At 39.3% G+C, this 21,988-nt stretch overlaps 1 protein-coding gene across 1 annotated transcript in view; it reads left to right on the top strand.

Annotated features, from left to right (window-relative positions):
* Window positions 1-20,600, top strand: part of LOC132816926 (protocadherin Fat 3-like) — a 575,577-nt gene extending 554,977 nt beyond the window's left edge. Inside the window, exons 25-28 of the mRNA XM_060826951.1 lie at window positions 2,332-2,442; window positions 16,359-16,418; window positions 18,942-18,977; window positions 19,824-20,600. Of these exons, the coding sequence (XP_060682934.1) occupies window positions 2,332-2,442; window positions 16,359-16,418; window positions 18,942-18,977; window positions 19,824-20,443 (827 nt within the window). The 3' untranslated portion in view covers window positions 20,444-20,600. The remainder of the gene's footprint in view (window positions 1-2,331; window positions 2,443-16,358; window positions 16,419-18,941; window positions 18,978-19,823) is intronic.
* Window positions 20,601-21,988: the final 1,388 nt, after the last annotated feature.

The following is a 21,988-nucleotide window of genomic DNA, read 5'->3' as shown; positions in this document are numbered from 1 at the left end:
CCAGGAAAGTGATAGATGGAGGTGGAGGGAGGGGTGATGGTGATAGGTGAGAGAGAAGTGTGCAGTGGATAGGTGTGAAGGAAGATGGGCAGGTAGGACAGTTCGAGAGGGCGGTGCTGAGTTGGAGGGTTGGGTCTGGGATGAAGTGGGAGGAGGGGAGATAACTCCCCTTTTTCCCCCTCCCCACCTCATGCCAGATCCAACCCTCCAACTCGGCACTGCCTTCTTGAAGTGTCCTACCTATCCATTCTCCTCCACATCTATCCACTGCACCCTTCTCTCTGACCTATCACCATCACCCCCCCACCTCCATCTGCCTATCACCTTCCCAGCTGCTATCCCCCCAAGCCCCAGTCCCACTCTCCCATTTATCTCTCAACCCCACCCCCACCCCCCACACCACCACATTCCTGATGAAGGGCGCATGCCCGAAAGAAGATTTTCCTGCTCCTCGGATGCTGCCTCACCTGCTGTACTTTTCCAGCACCAGTTCTCAGCACATTACAAGATATACAGTAACCTGCTGTCTGGTTGGCTCCATGACACATTGCTATAGGAAACCATCCTTAATGCATTCTGTGAATTTTCTGTCATAACTCCCCTTTCCAATTTGATTAACCCAATCATTGTGAAGACTAAAGTCACTCATAATCGTTGCACCATTCTTTTTACGTGCTTTTGCTGTTTGATTTACCATCTCTCCCACCAGGCGAAAGTGAAAACTGCAGATGCTGGAGATTAGAGTCAAGAGTGTGGTGCTGGAAAAGCACAGCAGGTCAGGCAGCATAAGAGAAATTGAAGAATTGATGTTTTGAGCAAAAGCCCTTTGTCAGGAATATCTTTCTCACCAGCCTTACCTGTGGCTGATATTTGGGGGTCTATACAATACTCTTAAAATGTTCACTTTATTCACTCATGGAATGTGGATGTCGCTGACTGGCCATCATTTATTGCCCACCCTTGAACTGAGTGGCTTGCTAGGACAATTCAGAAGGCAGTTGAGAGTCAACCACATTGTGGTGGGTCTGGAGTCTCATATAGGCCAGACCATGTGAGGATGGCAGATTTCCTTCCCTGAAAGACATTAGTGAGCTAGATGTTTTTTCCAACAATTGGTAATGGTTTCATGGGCATCAATAGATTCCTAATAGGAGACTTTTTCTTCTTTCCATTGCTGCTTTATTACCTTCTCCCAACTGAACTCTACATCATTGAGCCTAGGTTGTCTCTCACACTATCCTCATTTCATTTATATTAACAGTGCTACCCTTCTACCTTTTCTATCCCAAATGTCTCCAAAAGGTCAAATATCCCTGAATGTTAAGTTCCTAGTTTTGACTTCCTACTAACCATGTTTCTGTAATGCCTGTGAGATTGTACTAAGTAATTTGGATTTGTATTATCAGTTTATCTACCTTTATTCTGAGTCCTTCATGCATTAAGATACAAAGCCTTCTTCTACTATTGAACTTCTCTATTTTTTATGATTCTTGGGTGCAATGTGATATTCACACATTCTGTCCCTTCCGCTTATTTTCGGTAACGATCAGCCCCAACACAAATACAATCCTCTTGTTTACCTTTGATTTTCTATGCAAGTGACACCACTCACCCCCACCTTGCTCCAACTTCTCTCTGCCCAGGATCCCACCACTATTCTCCCACCTGATTTTGCTCAACCTCCATGACCAATCAAAACACCCATCCCCTCCCCCACCAACTAACCCAACATTCTACCTGCCACACCACTCCATCATCAGTAACCACTCCCCACCACCAATCACCAGGGTGCCCTTAACAACCCATTACCAATGTCCCCTGCCACCTTCCACACACCACCATTGGAGCTTATACCACCACCCCACAGCTGTCAGAGCTCCAATCCTAACCCTAACTTTGCACTTAGATATCATGCTTTCATAGGAGCAGTCCATATCACCGGCCTTGATGGTGTGGTGTCAGATTTATAAGGTAGGTAATAAATGCTGGTCAGCCAGTGACATCCACATCACAGAAGTGAATTAAATAAAAACATTGATAGGATAGTGTACAGACCTCCCCCAAAGATTAGTCAGTCTGTCAGAAAGGCTTCAAATCATAAATAGTAGGATTTAAAGTATGTTCTACATTTCTGAAGAAACTCTTACCAGAATCACCTGTCAAAAACAAGGAGCTCATTCTTCAAATTTAAAAAAAATGAGGAATTGGAAATCTGAATCTGATTTCCATAGCTTGGAAAATCCAGCCATATGCTAAAGACACTATATAAATTCAAGTTTTTGTTACTCTTTTAAGAATACGTGTTAACTATCTTGAATCTTCTGGTTTTAGGAAAAGTGGACATTATTGAGGATGCAGCAGGCTTTACTGGAAGTACAAAAGGGAGCAATTCTGAGGTGCAGTCACTCAATTCCTTCCAGTCTGACTCATGTGATGATAATGGTAAGGAATCTGTTTTTATCTCTTCAGGTAATGATAGAGAATAATATGTCCTTTTCTTTTTAGCTTTGGACACTTTATACAACATATATTAATGAGAAAATATGAAATCACTACTAATAAAAAAAATGTATTGATTATCATGGAATTTTCACTTCCTGATGACCATACAGGATTCATATTGATATTGATTCAATATCAATAAGTATATGAACCTAGAACATACATTCATTTCCGACACCATTGTTAGAGAGAGAGCCCACATTACGTGCAGACTATGTAATTTCAGAATATGAGTGTAAATATAAATACGCCGATATCTCAGAAAGGAATCGTGCTCCCAGAGGTCATCAAATCAAAAGTCTGAAATCTTAGAAGAACACTTCTTCAATACAGGAGTGATTTTTGTCTAACATTATACATTTGTCTCCTTTGTTCCTTTTAAATGAGATGTCAACTGCTGAGTATTTTTGAATTGTTAACCTGTAGCACTAGGAACTGGGGCAAAATCTTTTGTCCTCGAGTGGAATTTTTGGAGGCTGGGATGGCACTTAATTAGGTCAGAGAATGAGTGACTGAGTACCTCATCACCTTCAGGCTCCACTCTGATTGCATCTGGCGCTGGAAGGCTTGGTCACCCTCCCTGCCCCATTGCCAGTTAATGACCACATGAGCACTTCATCCTGACACTGTTGGCATTAACCTGTCGCTATAAATGGGTGCAGGCTGCTTGTTGTCTCCAGCAGGTATCCTTTCTTTAAAGGCAATTGATAGAGAAGCGTAGCATCAGGAAGGGAACAAGTAGCCTACTGAGAGCCATCTACATGTCTTTTTTGCTGATTCTCAGCTTAGGCTTTTTCATTGTGTAAACAGTTCCCAGCGTTGCTTAACTGTCACCTTTTATCTCTTTTTCTTGAATTGCTAAAAATATCATTCTTAAGCAGTGGGCTTTATTGGCAAGGACAGAATTTATTCCTCATTTCTAGATTTTCTCAGAAGGTCCTGGCAGGCAATTTTCTATTTGGTACAAGTGAATGGATTGCAAAGTCACATTACAGAATAGATAAAAGTCAAATATGCTGGTCTGAGACTGAATTCAGATTCTTTTCCAAAAGAAAGTTAGTAAAACAGTTGGGTTTTTAATGGCAATCCAACAATTTAATAGTCACCTTTGTCCATAATAATTTATTTACTCCTGATTTCTTTTAAAAACGCTAAATTCAAATACTTAAGCTAGTACATTTAAATTAAGCTTGTTCTCTGAATTATCAACCTATTATAATTGTTACAGCTTATTAGAAACATGCCACAAGATGGCACTTTGTGACCAATGTGATGTTTTATTTCTGCTGTGACTTAACCATTGCTTATCACCAACAGTGTGGAGAGACTGCAATTATAATTACTGATTAAAATAGAGGTAGCTCTCCAAAATGCGATGGTTGCGTTCTTGTGCAACCCCGTGTTATAGAAAAACTGCATTTTAGAAACAGTACTTAGTGTTGGCCATGTAATCATGTTACAGCCAACATGCATTTTCAAAAGTTTGTGCTTTAAAAACATTGTCGCCAATTAACACCCTGTGTATGAGACATCAAATATCCAATTCTGTTCAAGTACTGAATGTGCAACGTTGCCTGATGTTACACTGATCCACAAGCTACAAGTAACTTAAGTGTATTTTTGCAATGCATTTATCTTACAAGGAAGTAAATTTAATTTAGATCTGAGTACAATAAATAATTGAGCTGTAATTGATGGGCAACAGTAATGACATCCTGTGCATTGTTTGCAGAGGGATGTTCTTGTGATGTGTTATATGGTAATTTGTTCCTTCATTCAATAAACTGATGTCACTGCTATTCGGTATTTGATCAGTTGCTCAATTTCACCAGGAAACCTAGCATCAGACACAGTATGTTATAATGTGGTGTCTTAATGTTGATCCTGTATCTGAATTTTAAATTCTGATGCACAGTGGCAGTAGTATGCACCATCTTTGATTTGATTTATTGTCTTCGCTTTTACCTAAATACAGTGAAATGTTTTGTTTTGCGAGCAGTATGGACAGATCGTAGCTAACAAGGACATACAGATCATAGAGTGCTTAGACAGAGAGAGGCATACAAAATTACGACAGCATAAGAAGTGCACAAAAGCAAGGTCAGCATGAGGTTTGAAATTAGAGATCTGTTCAGCAGTCTAATAACAGCAAGGAAAAAACTGCTCTTGAGCCTGTTGGTGCATGTGTACAAGCTTTCTTATCATCTGCCCATGGACGGGGTTGGATGAGAGTATTACCAGGGTGGGAGCAGCCTTTGATGATGTTGGCAACTTTTCCCACAGCAAAGAGAAATGTAGGTGGAGTCCATGGAAAGGAAGTTGGCCTCTGTGATGGTCTGGGCTGTGCATACAACTTTCTGTAGTTATTACAGTCCTGGGCAACCAGTTGCTGTACCAATCCATTATGTACCCAGATAGATTGCTTTCTATGCTGCTTCTGTAAACATTGGTGAAGATCCTTATGGACATGCTGAATCTCCTAAGTCTCCTGAGAAAGAAAAGGTGGGCCATGACTAACTTCTCAAAGTGCTTAATAATTATGGAGGTCAGAGCCACTGGGTGGTAGTTGTTGAGGCATGTTGCATGTGCTTCTTTGGTACTGGGATGATGGTGGTCTTCTTGAAGCAGGTGGGGACTTCACATTGTAGCAACGAGAGGTTAAAGGTGCCAGCGAATATTTCTGCCAGCTGACCCAGACAGGATATGACTGCATGCCTGGGGATTTTGTCTGGGTCAGTCGCTTTCTTCATGTTAACTATCAAGAAGACCGGTCTGACGACTGCAGCGGTGACAGAGGGAGCAGGTGCATCCAGGACTGTCGGGGCAGGTCATAGAGTCATAGAGATGTACAGCATGGAAACAGACCCTTCGGTCCAACTCGTTCATGCCGACCAGATATCCCAATCTAACCTAGTCTCACCTGGCAGCATCCGGCCCATATCCCTCCAAACCTTTCCAATTCATATACGATCCAGATACCTTTTAAATGTTGCAATTGTACTAGCCTCAACCATTTCCTCTGGCAGCTCATTCTATACATGTACCATCTTCTGCGTGAAAAGGTTGCCCCTTAGGTCTCTTTTATGTCTTTCCCCTCTCTGGCATCTGCTCGAACCAGGCATAAAAAGCATTGAGTGAATCAGTGAGAGATGTGTTTTTGTCTGCTTTTTGTTCTGCTTCATTTTGTTTCCACAGGTAGCCAGTTTCTGTGTGGTTAGTTTGGGCCTCTAATTTGCTCCAGTCCTGTCTCTTGGCATTTCTAATGGCTTTGTGGAGGTCATATCTGATTTCCTGTATAGGTCTGGGATATCTGACTTGTATGCTGCATGTCTGGTTTTCAGCAGGGAGTGGATTTCCTGATTTATCCAAGGTTTCCAACTGGGGAACATACGGATTGACTTCTTTGGCACGCAGTCCTCTACATACTTATTAGGGAAGCCCATGACAGTGGTGGTGTACTCATCTAGCTTGTCTGCTGAATTCTTGAATATGGCCCAGTCCGCCGATTCCAAGCAGTCCTGGAGGACATCTTCCACTGCCTCAGAACAGCATTGTACTAATTTCTGAGGCTCCTCCAACAGCAACTCCCAAAATTGTGACCTCTATCACCTAGAAAGACAAAACAGCAGATACATGGGGTGATCACTAAGTACACGTTCACCTCTAAGCCACGTACTATTTTGTCCTCGAACAGTGTCACTTTCCTTCGCTGTTGCTGAGTCAAAATCCTGGAATTCGTTCCTAACAGTTTTGGTAGGTGCCCTTACTTCTCAAGGACTGCAGAGATTCAAGAAGACAGCTCACCACAACAGTTTCAGCACATTTAGGAATGGATAATAAATGCTAGCAATACCTACATCCCATTAACAAAGGAAAAATACAGGAATGTCAGAAATTGGGTGCAGAGAGTGAAGATACTGCTGCTTTTTGTTTGCTTTCATCCAAGTATTTATGTGTAGGAAGATGAGACAGTAGAAAGTTGGTGTGGGGAAAGAAGAGAAAAAATTTCCACCAGACTGAAAACGAGATCTAAATAATTTAGACTAACATATTGTGAGGATGCGCTTGTATCTGAATTGCATATGTAGGAGTTAGTGAATAGAAACCCTATCCTAAAGGACAACGTCAAGAATAGATGCCTCCAATTCAAACTTTTCAGGCTGAGAACTGAAGTGCAAACTGGAGATATTCTGACAGACGGGAAGGAGCATCAGTACCTGAACAGTTGTTTTCTTCTGCGATGACCCATTATGCCTTTCTAAACTTAAAAACCTTTGCCTCTATGTGGTCCCTAAACCTCTATTCCTTGCCTATTCATGTATCTGCCAAGTGCTATCATATCTGCTTCTACCACCTCCTGTGGCAGTACATTCCAGGTACTGACCACCGTGCAGCAAAACAAATTGCTACCTACATCTCCTTCCCCCCTCTTTTCTTAAACCCATTACTGATAGTTCTATCAAGAAGAAAACACTCCAACAATCCATTCTTTCCATGCCTCTCATAATTTGGTAACCAAAGAAACTGTTCCAATCAGCAAGTTCTTGCTGCTTGTGAAGGGAAGTATTCAGGTGGCTGTCTAAGGAAGAAGGGAAGTGAAACACCATTGTTCTGGGATTCAACCATTTGGCAAAATTGTTATCACCCATGTATATGGGATTGTGAATATGCATGGTTTGTGAATGCCATTGTGTGGAACGTCTCGAAGCAGATTGAAAGGATACCATAGAGGAGGTGTATGGAAGGGGATTGTCATGTTTTGACCCATGATGGGACCTACATCAGAGGGACATGGTCCTGTTTGGAATGTATCAAAAATAGGCAGCTGAAGTGAAGGGCAGGGCTCTAGGCTACATTTTTTGAATTATTAGCCAAGACAAGTGCAAATTGGCACAGAATTAAACACACTAGAGAAGTGAATATATAACTGAAGGAGTAATGTGAGAACAAGGTGTTCCATTTTATGCTGCAAATGTGTTGCTGGTCAAAGCACAGCAGGCCAGGCAGCATCTCAGGAATAGAGAATTCGACGTTTCGAGCATAAGCCCTTCATCAGGAAGGGCTTCATTCCTCGAAACGTCGAATTCTCTATTCCTGAGATGCTGCCTGGCCTGCTGTGCTTTGACCAGCAACACATTTGCAGCTGTGATCGCCAGCATCTGCAGACCTCATTTTTTACTCGTTCCATTTTATGAGCCATTAGGAGCAGTACTGTGACCAGATGAAACAGTACCATTGGGATGGGTTCTGCTTGAACTGGGCCTGGACCAGGGCCCAGTAGAAAGTATAATTGATTTGATCATGTGAACTTAAAATGACTAAGACAGTAGCAATGGTTAAGGTGTGTGCATAGGGGTGTGGAAAAGTTTATACTGAAAAGATAATTCTGAAACAAACTAAAGCAAAAGAAAAGTGGAATAGCCGTCAGGAATTGAGCTTTAAGTACCAAATTCAGACAAAAGGAAAATTAAAGGTGTGAACTGAGAAATTCCGACAGACAATAAGAAAATGTGAGTAATGTGGACTGGTTGGTTGTATGATCTCAATATGCATACTTCACACAAATGCATACAGTGTAATCAACTTCAACTTGAAAGGAGTGATGTCTTAGCCATTTTAGAGAAATACCTGGAAGACAATCTAAACATACCAGCCTAGCTGTGCACAAGAAAAGCAGGGAAAATTATGGTGTCAGGGGATTCAACCCAGTAGTATATAATAAATTGGTGGTTTGTGTAAAAGCTGTGATTGGGCATGGATGACAGGAAGGCAGAGTGGTTTTAAATGGACATTTTCAGTTTTGTATAAATTGGGATGAGTGAAAATCAAAAAAAGGTGTACTTCATATGCATCCAGAATGGCTTTGAGTCAGTAGGAGGTGGCCCATATTAGAATTAATGTTAAATAATGAGGCATATTTAATTATCATTTGAATGCTTATGAATATTTAACAAATCATGATCATTATATCATCAAGTTTAATGTTAAGGTTTGAAAAGAAAGATATGAAACTGCTACTTGGATTGATTTACATAAGGCTGATTTCAATGCACTAAGAAAGGTACTATTCAAAGTGAACTAAACTTATCTGTTTATTGATGAAATAACCATAGTGATGTGCTTGAGTAAGAATTTAATATAAAGATTGAGTTTATACATATAAGAAAAAACGTCTACTTACCAAAAAAGATTGCTATGGACAACCAGGGGTAAGAGCTAACAAAAGTTAGAAAAAAACGTATTCAGAAATGCAAAACATAGCACATATCATGGCAAATGGGAGAGTTGGCAGGCAGTAATGGGTGACAAAGCACATAATAAGAGCTATTCAAAAACTGAGAAGGATCTTGCAAAATATATTAAAATGAACACACAAAACTTTTGCAATAGTATTGAAGACTTGTTACTCCACTAGGCAAGCTGTTCCAGTACAGTTGCAACACTGGCATCTCTCCCAACAATGTGGAAAGTTGTCCAGATACATCCTGTACACACAAAAAAAGGACGAATTGAAAAATTGAACCAAGTCAGTTACTACCCCATCAGTCTAATCTGGATCATTGGTAAAGTAATGGAAGGTGTCATCATGAGTGCAGCACTTGCTCAGCAATAACCTGCATGCTGATGTCCAGTTTGGGTTCAGTCAGATCCACCCAACTTCTGACTTCATTAAAGCCTTGGTTTAAACATGGACAAAAGAGTCTGAGTTCCAGAGGTGAGTTGAGAGTGACAGCCCTTGACATCAAAGCTACATTCAACAGTGTGGTATTGAAGAGCCTCAGCAAAACTGGAATCAAAGGGAATAAGGAAGCAAACTCTCTGCTGGTTGCAATCATACTTGGCACATGGTTTCAGTTGTTGGAGGTCAGTCAGCTCAGCTCCAGATCATCTCTGTAGGAGTTCCTCAAGGTAGTGTCTTTGCCCCAAACAGCTTTAGTTGCTTCATCAATGATCTTCCCTCCATCATGAGGCAGAAGTGGAAATGTTTGCCAAAGGTTGCACAGTGCTCAGCACCATTTGCAACTCATCATATACTAAAGCAGTCCATGTTGAAATGCAACAAGATTTGGACAATATTCAGACTTGGACTGATAAGTGGCAGTTAATGTTCATGTCACACAAATGTCAGGCAATTACTATCTCCAGTAAGAGATGATCTAACCACTGCCCATTGACATTGGCCCATGTTCCCATCGCTGAATTCCCCACTATCAACATCCTGGGGGTTATTATAGACCAGAAACTTAACTGGACACATCATATAAATACTTTGGCTACAAGAGCAGGTCAAAGGCTAGGAATACAGCAGCAAGTAACTGACCACCTGACTTCCCAAAACTTGTTCACCATCGACAAGGCACAAGTCAGGAGTGTGATGTCATGCTTCCCATTTGCCTGGATGGTGCAACTCCAACAACACGAAACCAGTACAAAGCAGCCCACTTGATTGGCATCACATTTACAAGACTCACTGCAGAAATTCACCAAAGATCCTTAGACAGCACCTTCCAAACTCATGATCACTTCCATCTAGCATGACAAGGACAGCAGATACATAGGAACACCATCCTCTGGAAGTTGCTGTCTAAGTCACTCACCATCCTGACTTCAAAATATATCACTGATCCTTCACTGTCGTGAGGTCAAAATCCTGGAATTCCCTCTCTAAGTGCAATGTAGATCTATCTACAGCACATGGATTGCAGCGATTTAGGAAGGCAGCTCACCTCACCACCTCTAGGGTAACGAGGGCCAGGCAATAAATGCTGGCCAACCAATGACACCAATGTCCCACAAGAAAATTAAAAATAAACTAACCAAAAGAAGTGGTTAAAAGCAATGTGGAATATTGAGTTTTAGTCCTTTTCAGCACTGGAAGAAACCATTTGGCCCTTTAAATCAATGCAGCTCTTAGCTGGATAATTCAATAAGGCACTCCAGCTTGACCTCAATATCCCAATAGGTTTAATTTCTTTGAGTGCTCATCTAATTTCCTATTGAAATCACTTTTTATTTCCATTTCCATTTCCATTATCCTAGTGGGTGACACATTCTAGGCTCACAGACCTGCTCATTCATTACATAAATATTCTTCCACACATTCATCCTGCATCCTCTACCCAAATCTATGTTCCCTATTCATTGAAAGTTTTTAGTCATCTCCCTTATCTAAATCTGTCATAATCTTACAAATATCTATTAAATCACCCCCACATACCTCTTTCTTCAAAAAAGAGCAACCCCAATCCTTCCAACATAACCCTGTAATTAAAGCCCTCTGCCTCAGAAACATTCCTGAAGAAGGGCTCATGCCCGAAATGTTGATTCTCCTGCTCCTTGAATACTACCTGACCTGCTGCACGTTTCCAGCAACACATTTTCAGCTCTGATCTCCAGCATCTGCAGTCCTCACTTTCTTCTCAGAAACATTCAGACAAGTCTCTTGTCTACTCTCAACCATCTTTACATCCTTCTTAAACTATGATGATTAGATCTTAACACAATAATGTTAATTGGTGTGGAACCTCATGAAAGTTCAACATAACCTTCTAGCTTTTGTACTCAACAGTTCATTAAATAAGCCTAAAATTGCATGTGCTTTACCAGCCATTCCCTCAGTTTATCCTGCCACCTTCAAATATCAAAGCACATTCAACAACCCCTAACCACCATGAGATTTCTCTGTTTTTGCACAAACTGGAATGGTATAATCTGTCTATATTGCCTCTGGCAAAATGCATCACCTCTCAATTCTCTTAATTAAGTTCCAGCTGCCACTTATTCTGCATGTCTATCTATGTCCTGTTACTAGTAATTTATAACATCCTCATTGTTTGCTATTCCTCCGCATTTGGTGATATTATGCTTTAAGAACTTACTCCATGTTACAAGACCCAATTAATTTATATATAACATAAAAAGTATTCTCAGGACTGACCATTGGGGAACATGGGACGGCACGGTGGCTCAGTGGTTAGCACTGCTGCCTCACAGCAGCAGGGTCCCAGGTTTGATTCCAGCCTCGGGCAACTGTCTGTGTGGATTTTGCACAATTTCCCCATGTCTTAGATTAGATTACTTACAGTGTTGAAACAGGCCGTTCGGCCCAACAAGTCCACACCGACCCGCCAAAGTGCAACCCACCCAGACCCATTCCCCTACACCTAACACTACGGGCAATTCAGCATGGCCAATTCACCTAATCTGCACATTTTTGGACTGTGGGAGGAAACAGGAGCACTCAGAGGAAACCCATGCCGTCACGGGAGCATAGAACATAGAAAAATACAGCGCAGTACAGGCCCTTCGGCCCTCGATGTTGCGCCGATCCAAGCCCACCTAACCTACACTAGCCCACTAGCCTCCATGTGCCTATCCAATGCCTGTTTAAATGCCCATAAAGAAGGAGAGTCCACCACTGTTACTGGTAGGGCATTCCATGAACTCATGACTCGCTGAGTAAAGAATCTATCCCTAACATCAGTCATATACCTACCACCCCTTAATTTAAAGCTATGCCTCCTCGTAATATCTGACTCCATACGTAGAAAAGGTTTTCATGGTCAACCCTATCTAAACCCCTAATCATCTTGTACACCTCTATCAAGTCACCCCTAAACCTTCTTTTCTCCAATGAAAACAGCCCCAAGTGCCTCAGCCTTTCCTCATACGATCTTCCTACCATACCAGGCAACATCCTGGTAAACCAGTTCCAGTGCCTCCACATCCTTCCAATAGTATGGCGACCAAAACTGCACACAATACTCCAGATGCGGCTGCACCAGAGTCTTATACAACTGCAACATGACCTCAGGACTCCAGAACTCAAATCCTCTACCAATAAAAGCCAGTACGCCATATGCCTTCTTCACAGCACTATTTGCCTGGCTGGCAACTTTCAGAGATCTGTGTACATGGTCACCAAGATCCCTCTGCTCATCCACACTACCAAGTATCCGACCATTAGCCCAGTACTCCATCTTCTTGTTACTCTTACCAAAGTGAATCACTTCACACTTAGCTACATTGAACTCCATTTGCCACCTTTCTGCCCAGCTCTGCAGCTTATCTATATCCCGCTGTAACCTGCCACATCCTTCCTCACTGTCAACAACTTCACCGACTTTCGTATCATCCGCAAACTTGCTCACCCAACCTTCTAGCCCCTCCTTCAGGTCATTTATAAGAATGACAAACAGCAATGGTCCCAAAACAGATCCTTGTGGAACACAGCTGGTAACTGCACTCCAAGATGAACCTTGACCATCAACTACTACCCTCTGTCTTCTTCCAGCCAGCCAATTCCTAATCCAAACCTCCAACTCACCCTCAATGCCATACCTCCGTATTTTTTTGCAGTAGCCTACCATGGGGAACCTTATCAAACGCCTTACTAAAATCCATATACACCACATCTACCGCTTTACCCTCGTCCACCTCCTTAGTCACCTTCTCAAAGAATTCAGTAAGGTTTGTGAGGCACGACCTGCCCTTCACAAAACCATGCTGACTGTCCTTGATCACATTATTCCTATCCAGATGTTCATAAATTCTATCCCTTACAATTCTCTCTAAGACTTTGCCCACAACAGAGGTAAGACTCACCGGCCTATAGTTACTAGGGTTATCCGTACTCCCCTTCTTGAACAGGGGAACCACATTTGCTATCCTCCAATCTTCTGGCACTATTCCTGTAGACAACGAGGACATAAAAATCAAGGCCAATGGCTCTGCAATCTCCTCCCTTGCTTCCCAGAGAATCCTAGGATAAATGCCATCAGGCCCGGGGGACTTATCTATTTTCACCCTTTCAGAATTTCCAACACCTCTTCCCTACATATCTCAAAGCCATCCATTCTAATTAATTGTGAATGTGCAAACTCTACACAGACAGTTGTCTGAGGTGGGAATTGAACCCAGGTCTCTGGCACTGTGAAGCAGCAGTATTAACCACTATGCCACTGTGCTGCCCATGGGTTTCCTCTGGGTGCTCTGGTTTCCTCCCACAGTCCAAGGATGTGCAGGTCAGGTGAATTGGCTATGCTAAATTGCCCGTAGTGTTGGGTGCATTAGCCTGAGGGAAGTGGGTCCAGGTGGGTTACTCTTTGGAGAGTCGGCGTGGACTGGTTAGGCTGAAGGGCCTGTTTCCACACTGTAGGTAATCTAATCTAATCTAATCACCATCCTGCCACCCCCCAAGCTGTAAAATAACTATTTACCAGGCTCATATTGCTTCTGTAGTTCAGCTGATTTTTATTTTTATCCAATTGGACACTGACTTTTCTAGTTCATAAGCCTCAGTGTTGCCAATCAGCCTATTATGTGGTAATTTATCATTAACTGACCAGTTATGGCTATGGACAAGCTGACCAATTCATCGTCTAATGTTGGTAAATTTGGCATGGGGGCAAGGTTGGCTGGATAAATACCAAGAACACCCATGGCATGGTGCCCAATTTGTACACCCCTCTTATTTGCCAACCCATCTGTGGGAGCTTGTAAAAATTAGTGTGGTACTTCAACAAAATTAGTATAAGCAGAATAACAGTAATGGAGAAATGAATGACACTAAATAGCACCAACAAGGCCTTGTATTCTCTGGAGTTTCAAAGATTCAGAGTTGTTCTCATTGAAGCTTACAAAATACTTAAAGGATAGACAGGTAAATGCAGGTAAAATATTTTCCCCTGACAGGGAAGTCTTAAACTAGAGGAAATAATTTTTAAATGTGTGGGATACCATTTAGAATCAAGACAAGTGGAAACTCCTATACACCTGAAGGTTGTAAATCTTTGGGGTTCTCCACCTGAGAAGCTGATAGAAGCTCATTCTTTGAGTATATTTAAGTAGAGGTTGACAGATTTCTGATTGCCAGTGGAGGTACTGTGAGTAAAAGATGTTGCTGTCCAATCGGCCCTGGTTGTGTTACTGGTGGAGTAAATTGGACAGGCTGAATGATCTATTTCTATGTTCCTAAATCCACATGACAAATATCTTCATGCCATGATTTTAAAAGAAGTAGGTGGCAGCGCTGCAGTTGTCCCATCTGTAATCTTCCATTTCTACAAATTTGGGAACTTTTCCTTTTAGTTAGAAAGTTATAAATGTCACTTTGCTGTTTGGAAAGAGTGAGGAAGGAAACTAGCAAATTACAGACCAGTTAACCTAACATCTATTGTTATGAAATGGCTAGAGTCTGTAATTAAGGTTGGATGACTGAACACCTTGAAAACTCTTCACTAACCAGAGAGGGGCAGTGTGGGTTTGCTTTTAAGTACAGATTATGATTAGCAAATCTGGTAGAATCTTTTTGAGATAGTGACAAAAGAAGCAATAGCGACATGAGGAAAAACCTTTTTACACAGCGAGTAATTAGGAGCTGAAATACACTACTTGGAGCAGTGAAGGGAAGTTTAATTGAAGCATTTAAGGGGCAATCAGATTATTGTCTGAAAAGAAAATGTATGCTGAGGGAGAGTGGCAATAGGTGAATTGTTCATTTGGAAAGTTAGCATTGATTTGACAAATAGACTCCTATGCAGTAACATTTCAGTGATTTAAATATTTGAAAATTTACAGAACTGTTTTGTCAAATATTTCCAGTGTCTTGTTAACACCTTGCAACTGTGCTCAGAATTATTACTGAATTTCCTAGAGACTCAGCTTTGTAAGTAGGAAGGTAATAAATCACATTACTCTTCCAAAAAATAAATAGCAAAATGTCTGACCTAAAAGGAACATCTTTAGCTAATTCCGGATCAGTTTGATTCAGCTTAAAGTTGTGACCCACATCTCAACTCCCAAAAGCAGCATATGTTGAGACATTACAGTCAATTATGTACTTTTGAAATGTCATTGTTGTCATCTTCTCCAGCCCCACAACATTCAAAATACCTCTACTCCTCTAAAATTAGTTTCTTGAACATCCTGATTTTTAACTCCCCTACCATTGTCAGCCAGACTGGCTATTAATTATTGAAGTTACCACCTTACATCCTTGGCTTTTCTTTGTACCTTTCAGAAGTTTATTAAAACCACTTATTTAACCAAATTGTAGGTAACTTTCTTTAACCTTTTCATATGATGAATTGTCACTGGCAAGGCCAGCATTTGTTGCTCATTCCTAGCAGTGGTCAAGATGCTGGTGGAGAGCCACTGCTGCCCAAATATCACCTCATGTTGCATTGTACCTAATTATGCTTTACAACAACTCCTGTGCTGTTTTATTCTATTAAAGGTGCTATATAAATATAAGTTCTTGTGATTTTTATGAAAAATAATGAACCAGGATAACTACAGGGTGGCACAGAATGTATTCCTTAACACTCAATGTATCCATTATAGGTCAGTTCTTCAGTATATTGCTTTGACTGTACTTCTTTCCCTCTAGAAAACTACAATTACGGTAACAATGTAAATATTTAAGTTCATGCTGTGTAATATCCTGAGAGATTCAGTACATTATTGTGCTTGGTGGTACTTCTGCAGATTGAATAGCCGCTCTCAACAAAGGTTAATGAAGTCAGACACATTCTTCCTGTTGCTTCCCTGTATTAACATTTAACTGTTCTCAAAGATAGGCTCCACTGAGAAACTGAATGTATAAAATGAGCCCTACCATGCAGTGGTTTTCAAAAGAAATTACTTCACAACTGTTTTTATTAAAATTATGCAATAGAACCAGTAAAAAAACCAAATTGTTCAGTTGCAATATTTTTGTACTTGCCTTTCCATTTTCAAGAGGGATTCACATCAAATAGTGTTAAGAAATTAATGTAGAACTGCTTTTATTAACATTGCACTACTTTCTACTGCTCCTTTTCCTACCTTTCCCTTTTCTTACCCTACCCTGAAAGCTTCAGTAGTGACTGTTATACGGCTGGTTAATGATGCAGTTGACACAATTGAGAATGAAGGTATTTAACTTGTTAATTGCTCTCCTTGTTTTTCTTATGACAATATGATGTTTGGAATGAAACAATATACCACTCTTTGAAAGATACTGTATGTTGTTTTATGTAGATTATAACAAAAAGTCAAAAGTATAACATTAGTTAAAATATTAACTGTCATATAAGCATATTTTTATGGAATTTATTTATTTGCCTAAAGAGCCTACAGCAACTAACTGTCTTACTGAATTTCTATGGTCTCAAAATTACATTGTGTATTGTGAGCAAAACTATTGAGAATGTTCAAATTATCCATTAAGAAGACAGGTTCCAACCATGAATCTTAGTCATGAAATCAGACTTCATCCTTCTTCCTGGCAACTAACAGAAAGCTGAAACCATTACCTCACATCCTTGAGCAGAGCTACCAACCTCATATCTTGTGTTCCACTAAAGCCATTTACTTTCATCCCCATAGATTTGCTCACTTCTATCTCTGCCTCATCCTATTTGTTTTTCAAACCCGAAGTCTTGTTTCTGTTTTTATTTCCTCTAAAATCAGAATGTACCAATGATTTTTGAGTAGGTGTTTCACATTCCACCTTTTTAAAATTAAGTACATCTAAAATTATGCTGTCCTCTTAATGATGTGCAGCAGGTCCCATTCACACATCACTTCTGCATTTGCTAGTCTACAATGACTTGCTAATGTCTAGAAATTTTATGATATTGACTCTTAATTCCATAGCTCTGTGACCTCATTGAACTCTTTGTGAGACCTAGGTGCTCCTCCAAATAAAGCATGCTGTATACCCCAATGATCAGCATTCCATCATTAGTGACCATGCCTTGCACTGCTTTGCTTCTGAGTCCTTATGTCCTGTAAATCTCTGCAGTGTTCTGCTTCTTTCACCACCTTAAAAATCACATTTTTATCTGATGTTCTTAAAAGAACCTCCTTATGTACCTAATAAAAATGAAAAGAACTGCAGTTGTTGTAAATCATAAAAACAAAAACAGAATTTGCTGGAATTCAACAGATCTGGCAGTATCTGTGAAGAAAAATGCAAGTTAATGTTTCTGATCTAGTGATTCTTCCTCAGAACCTCCTTATGTGTCACACTACACTTATAAGGAACTTTGTAAAGTTTATAATGTCATATACAATTAAGTTCTCTTGATGCTTTCATGTCAGGTTATTTTTCCCACTATTTCACTGGTAGTATCAGCTCATTTGTTGTTGCGTACTGTTAATTGTTAAGGTCCAATTAAACCTTTTTTTGCTAAAGAATATGTAATGCAGTTATATTCTAATTCCACCAATTTTCATAGATTGTCATGTTTGAGATGGGCCAAGGCACAATTCCGGAAGGTTACCTCATTCACTGTTAAACAAGGACCTGACCTATCTGATCTTTGTGTAATTTTAAGTAATTTCAGCATACTCTTGATTGAATTTATAGCAGGAATATGGTAGAATAAAGAAGTAATCAAGAAGAATTAAAAAAAATTCTCCAAGCCCTGTGACAAAGCATAAGAATTCTAACTTTCAGAAGGACAACTGACAGAATTAATGGAAAAAAGTCTGAGTGTCATTACAAAGAAATAACTAGAGGGATACTTATCATGTAATTTTTTTAAAAATACCTCTATGCTAAATTACAATGACCAAATTTCAGTGGAAATAAAATACTGATTATATTTCTGACAGTTTACCCTCTTTTGAAATGATGCTTTGATATATTTTCTAAAACAACCCCAGAGCAGTTTAGAGACAACCCTGCTTCATTTTAACCTATACAGATATAGAAATGTGTTTATTTATAATTTTAGGAAACATTGCTGTTTAAATTATTCATACTGAAAATGTGTATCCTCAAATCATAGTGTGCCATTGCTGTTAAACACCTGGGATGAACAAAATCATTTTGGGTTTCTTTTATCCATAAAAGTTAGTTAAACAAAAAAAAACAAATTCCAGTTTAACCTTGAAGAAATGAAAGCATCAGTCAAATTAGAAATCCAAATGTAGCAAGCCACAAAGTACTTGAAAAAAACATTTCAGTTGAAACCCATGTTAGATTGATAGTGTTTTCTTTTAGATAGTGCATTTTACACTAATGTTCATAAAGTGTGATCATGGTGAAAATGACTTCAATACAATAGCTTTTGCTTGTTCTAAATCATACCAAATGGAATGCTAATTTCCAAATATGTATTATTGATTATTGCAACATCTGGTGAAGATGTGATATATTGATATGAATGAATAAATATTGTATTAAATAGTTTCTGTATTCAGCAGATTTAAAATAGAAAATGATAAATGCAGACCAATTAATGGATCTAAGATTTAACATTTATTTGAAAGAATCTTTGAGTCCAGAAGAATGGTATCCACTGTCTTTTTGCTGCTGGGCTAAATGTATGATTAATGCTTTTATTCAACTGTTTAAACCGATGTCAGTTGTATATATGCCCTATTTGAACTGATATACTTGAAGTATGTTTTTAACCATTCATTCATTTTCACTTTCCACCTGACAGTGTCCCTTATGGAGGAGGGGCAGAACTACAACAGAGGTGACTCCTGGACCCTTACAATCTGCTTCTTAATGCTACCCCAAGATCTGTTTTTTTTTAAGTAGCATTTGTCTCTCTTGTTTTTGAATTTGATTCCCTACTACACATGCATGTAATAAAACTGCAAGGATTACAATTATGTCTAAAAGAGCAGAATAATAATCTGCAAGGGCATGGATTTACACTTGAATATTGTGTTGTTTCTGTTGATCTTCAGGCTGAACTCATTTTGTTGGAATAATGAATTTCAACTGTTAGCAATTACTTTAAATTGGTGAAGAGTTGTTAAGCATGAAAGAAATGACCATAATGTTGAAAGGCATTATAATATTAAGTATTTGTTGCCACACATATAGAAATGAATACCTACGTAGTTTAACTGAAAAGCATTATTCAACAATTTGCTGGTTCAGCTGTATTTTATCAATGCACAGTTTTTACAATATGAATTGACTGGCTTTCAATACGCATGCTGATTTTTATTTGGGCTTTGCATGAATGTGACTTCCTATTTTGTCCTAAGCATGTTGGTGTGTGTTTGGTCAGTGAATGTTATTACATATAAAGCATATGGCATAACTCTGAAATGAAAAAGTAACACATTATATTTTCAGATTTCGATGCAAGTCAGGCATTGCATTTTCAACATTTGTGTGTATATTTTTAACAATTAATACATTTTAAATTTATACAAGGGCTCCAGAGCTTGTATTAATTTAGCATGTGTCAATTGAAATTTAACTTGAACAAATTAAGAAAATTTGTAATATGGAAATATATTCAACAGCATTATACATGTCAAGTAATAAATCACAAAAATGTTATAATAGTTCTGTTCTGTTGCAGCTTATCATTGGGACACCTCAGATTGGATGCCAAGCACTCGACTACCAAACATTGAAGAAGTGCCGCATTATGAAACAGCTGATACTGCCCCTGTGCATCATGCGAATACAAGATCACTGGATGCTGACTATTACCTTGGTGGATATGACATAGACAGTGACTTCCCACCCCCTCAAGATGAGGAATTCCTGGGCCAGGATCAACTTCCTCCTCCCTTGCCAGAGGATTACCAGGATCAATATGAGATTATCCAATCACCTCAGACAACATCCACATTGAACGCTTTAAACTCCAATAGCAGAAGACGACCGCACTTCCATCCCAGCCAATACCTTCCACCTCACCAGTTTCCTGCAGAAGGAGAGGCTGTTGGTATCCAGGATGTAACTGACAATGGTGCATTCCCTGCAGGTTCAAACCAAGACTTGGATAAAGTGATTAGCGACAACATACCAATGCCCGTACTTGCATCAACAAATGCATCATCTTCAGATATGTCGATGAGCTGTGGTTTCGATGATTCTGAAGTAGTGATGAGTGACTACGAGAGTGGTGATGAACTTAATTTTGATAACATTCATATCTCTTTTGTAGAATCTCAATACCAGACACAGGTGTGACAATTACATGGGCCACTTCAGAGCTAAAAATTAACAATTTAGCTGCACTAGAAGTAAGGAGATGCAGTGACAGGAAGATGAAGAGCTTTCCATTGCGTATTTGCATCTGCAAGGAACTGATGAACAAAGTAAATTAGAATGAGTTGCTTTCTGCTAATTGGGTACTAATTTCATGATATAATACCCACAAAAGACTCCTTCTAATATGTCTACAAATTTTTTTTTAAATAAATGAACTCTCGTCATGATAGTCATGTTATGGTTTTGAGTTAAGTAACTACTGGAGTTGAATGTGTGGAAAAGAATCATTGATGATATTTTGAAGTATTGTTCCTGTGGAAGCTCATTTGATGCTGTTAGATTAAGAGCTCTTCTGATGCTAGAGAGTACTAATCAACAGTCAATGGTAGGCATTCCACAATGCAGTGCTTAAGCGACAAAGTAACTAGTAATGGCACTTTCTGGAATTAATATAAATCAAATTTACTGGACACCCAACATATATTGCTGTGGTGTAATAACACACTAGCAAGACGTCAGTTGTTTAGACAGTTCCTCAGGAGAAGGGCAGTACATATTAGAAATCCATCTTGCATCATTTTAATTCTGTCTATTCACTTTCTTGCTGGTTACAATATCTATCATGCAATGTATATTTGTGCACAGTCCTGAAGTAATTGACTCACTGCAGTAAGTTAAAGCAGTGCAATGATGTAGATTAGTAAGCACTTGAAAAAAAGTCAACCTGAAATACCGAACCAAAATAAAACTTGCACTTCTTCTCTGTTCTTACAAATTATCTATTTGCTATAGCATTTCGACCATGTTGTATTCCCATATCAAAGCACATAGAATGGAACATGAGAAATCAGTCAGCTACATACGCTTGCAAATACAGTGGAGTCAAGTTATTTAAATGTTAAAACAGGTATGAAGAGGAATGGAAATGTCTGTTCATGTGTGAATAAATAGAATTGCACTGCTGGCTTGAACTGATGTATGTTTGGAATTAAGAATGCATTTTTATTGATAGTGTCTATGGAGCCATTTGACAAGCTCATGTTTTGACAATGAGAAAGGTGTACTGTGAGATGTATTTACTTAATGTAAAGGTCTTGCAACAAAACCGTTGGAATTAAATACAAGCCAATTTTGTACTCTGGGGTTTTAACATAATGAGAAGATCAGACACGTTAATGCAGGATTCCATCCTTACAAGTAATATCTGCCATAGTCATATAATCTTCAGTTGTCCTGAAAATTCAGTAAGCTCCCGATTAACATTTTCAAAGTCATGTGATTGGAAATAGAAGTTTCAAATCTTACAATATGTTGAACCTAGGCTAGGCTAAAAATCAGGTTAGTACATTTGAAATTCACTTTCTGAAATTTCTCAACAGTAATGAATGAATTTCTATTGCAAATTACTTTAATTGCACACTATACAATTTAATAATTGATTCAGTTATCCTTTTGGCCTGTGAGAAAGGATAACAATTCCCCATACAGTATTGTCTCTGGTAATACAGTGTTAATCAGTTTTGT

This window comes from Hemiscyllium ocellatum, chromosome 6 (genome assembly GCF_020745735.1).
Source record: "Hemiscyllium ocellatum isolate sHemOce1 chromosome 6, sHemOce1.pat.X.cur, whole genome shotgun sequence".
NCBI classification, from domain to species: domain Eukaryota; kingdom Metazoa; phylum Chordata; class Chondrichthyes; order Orectolobiformes; family Hemiscylliidae; genus Hemiscyllium; species Hemiscyllium ocellatum.
Note: the sequence above shows the minus strand (reverse complement) of the source record. Positions and strands in the feature narration are given on the sequence as shown.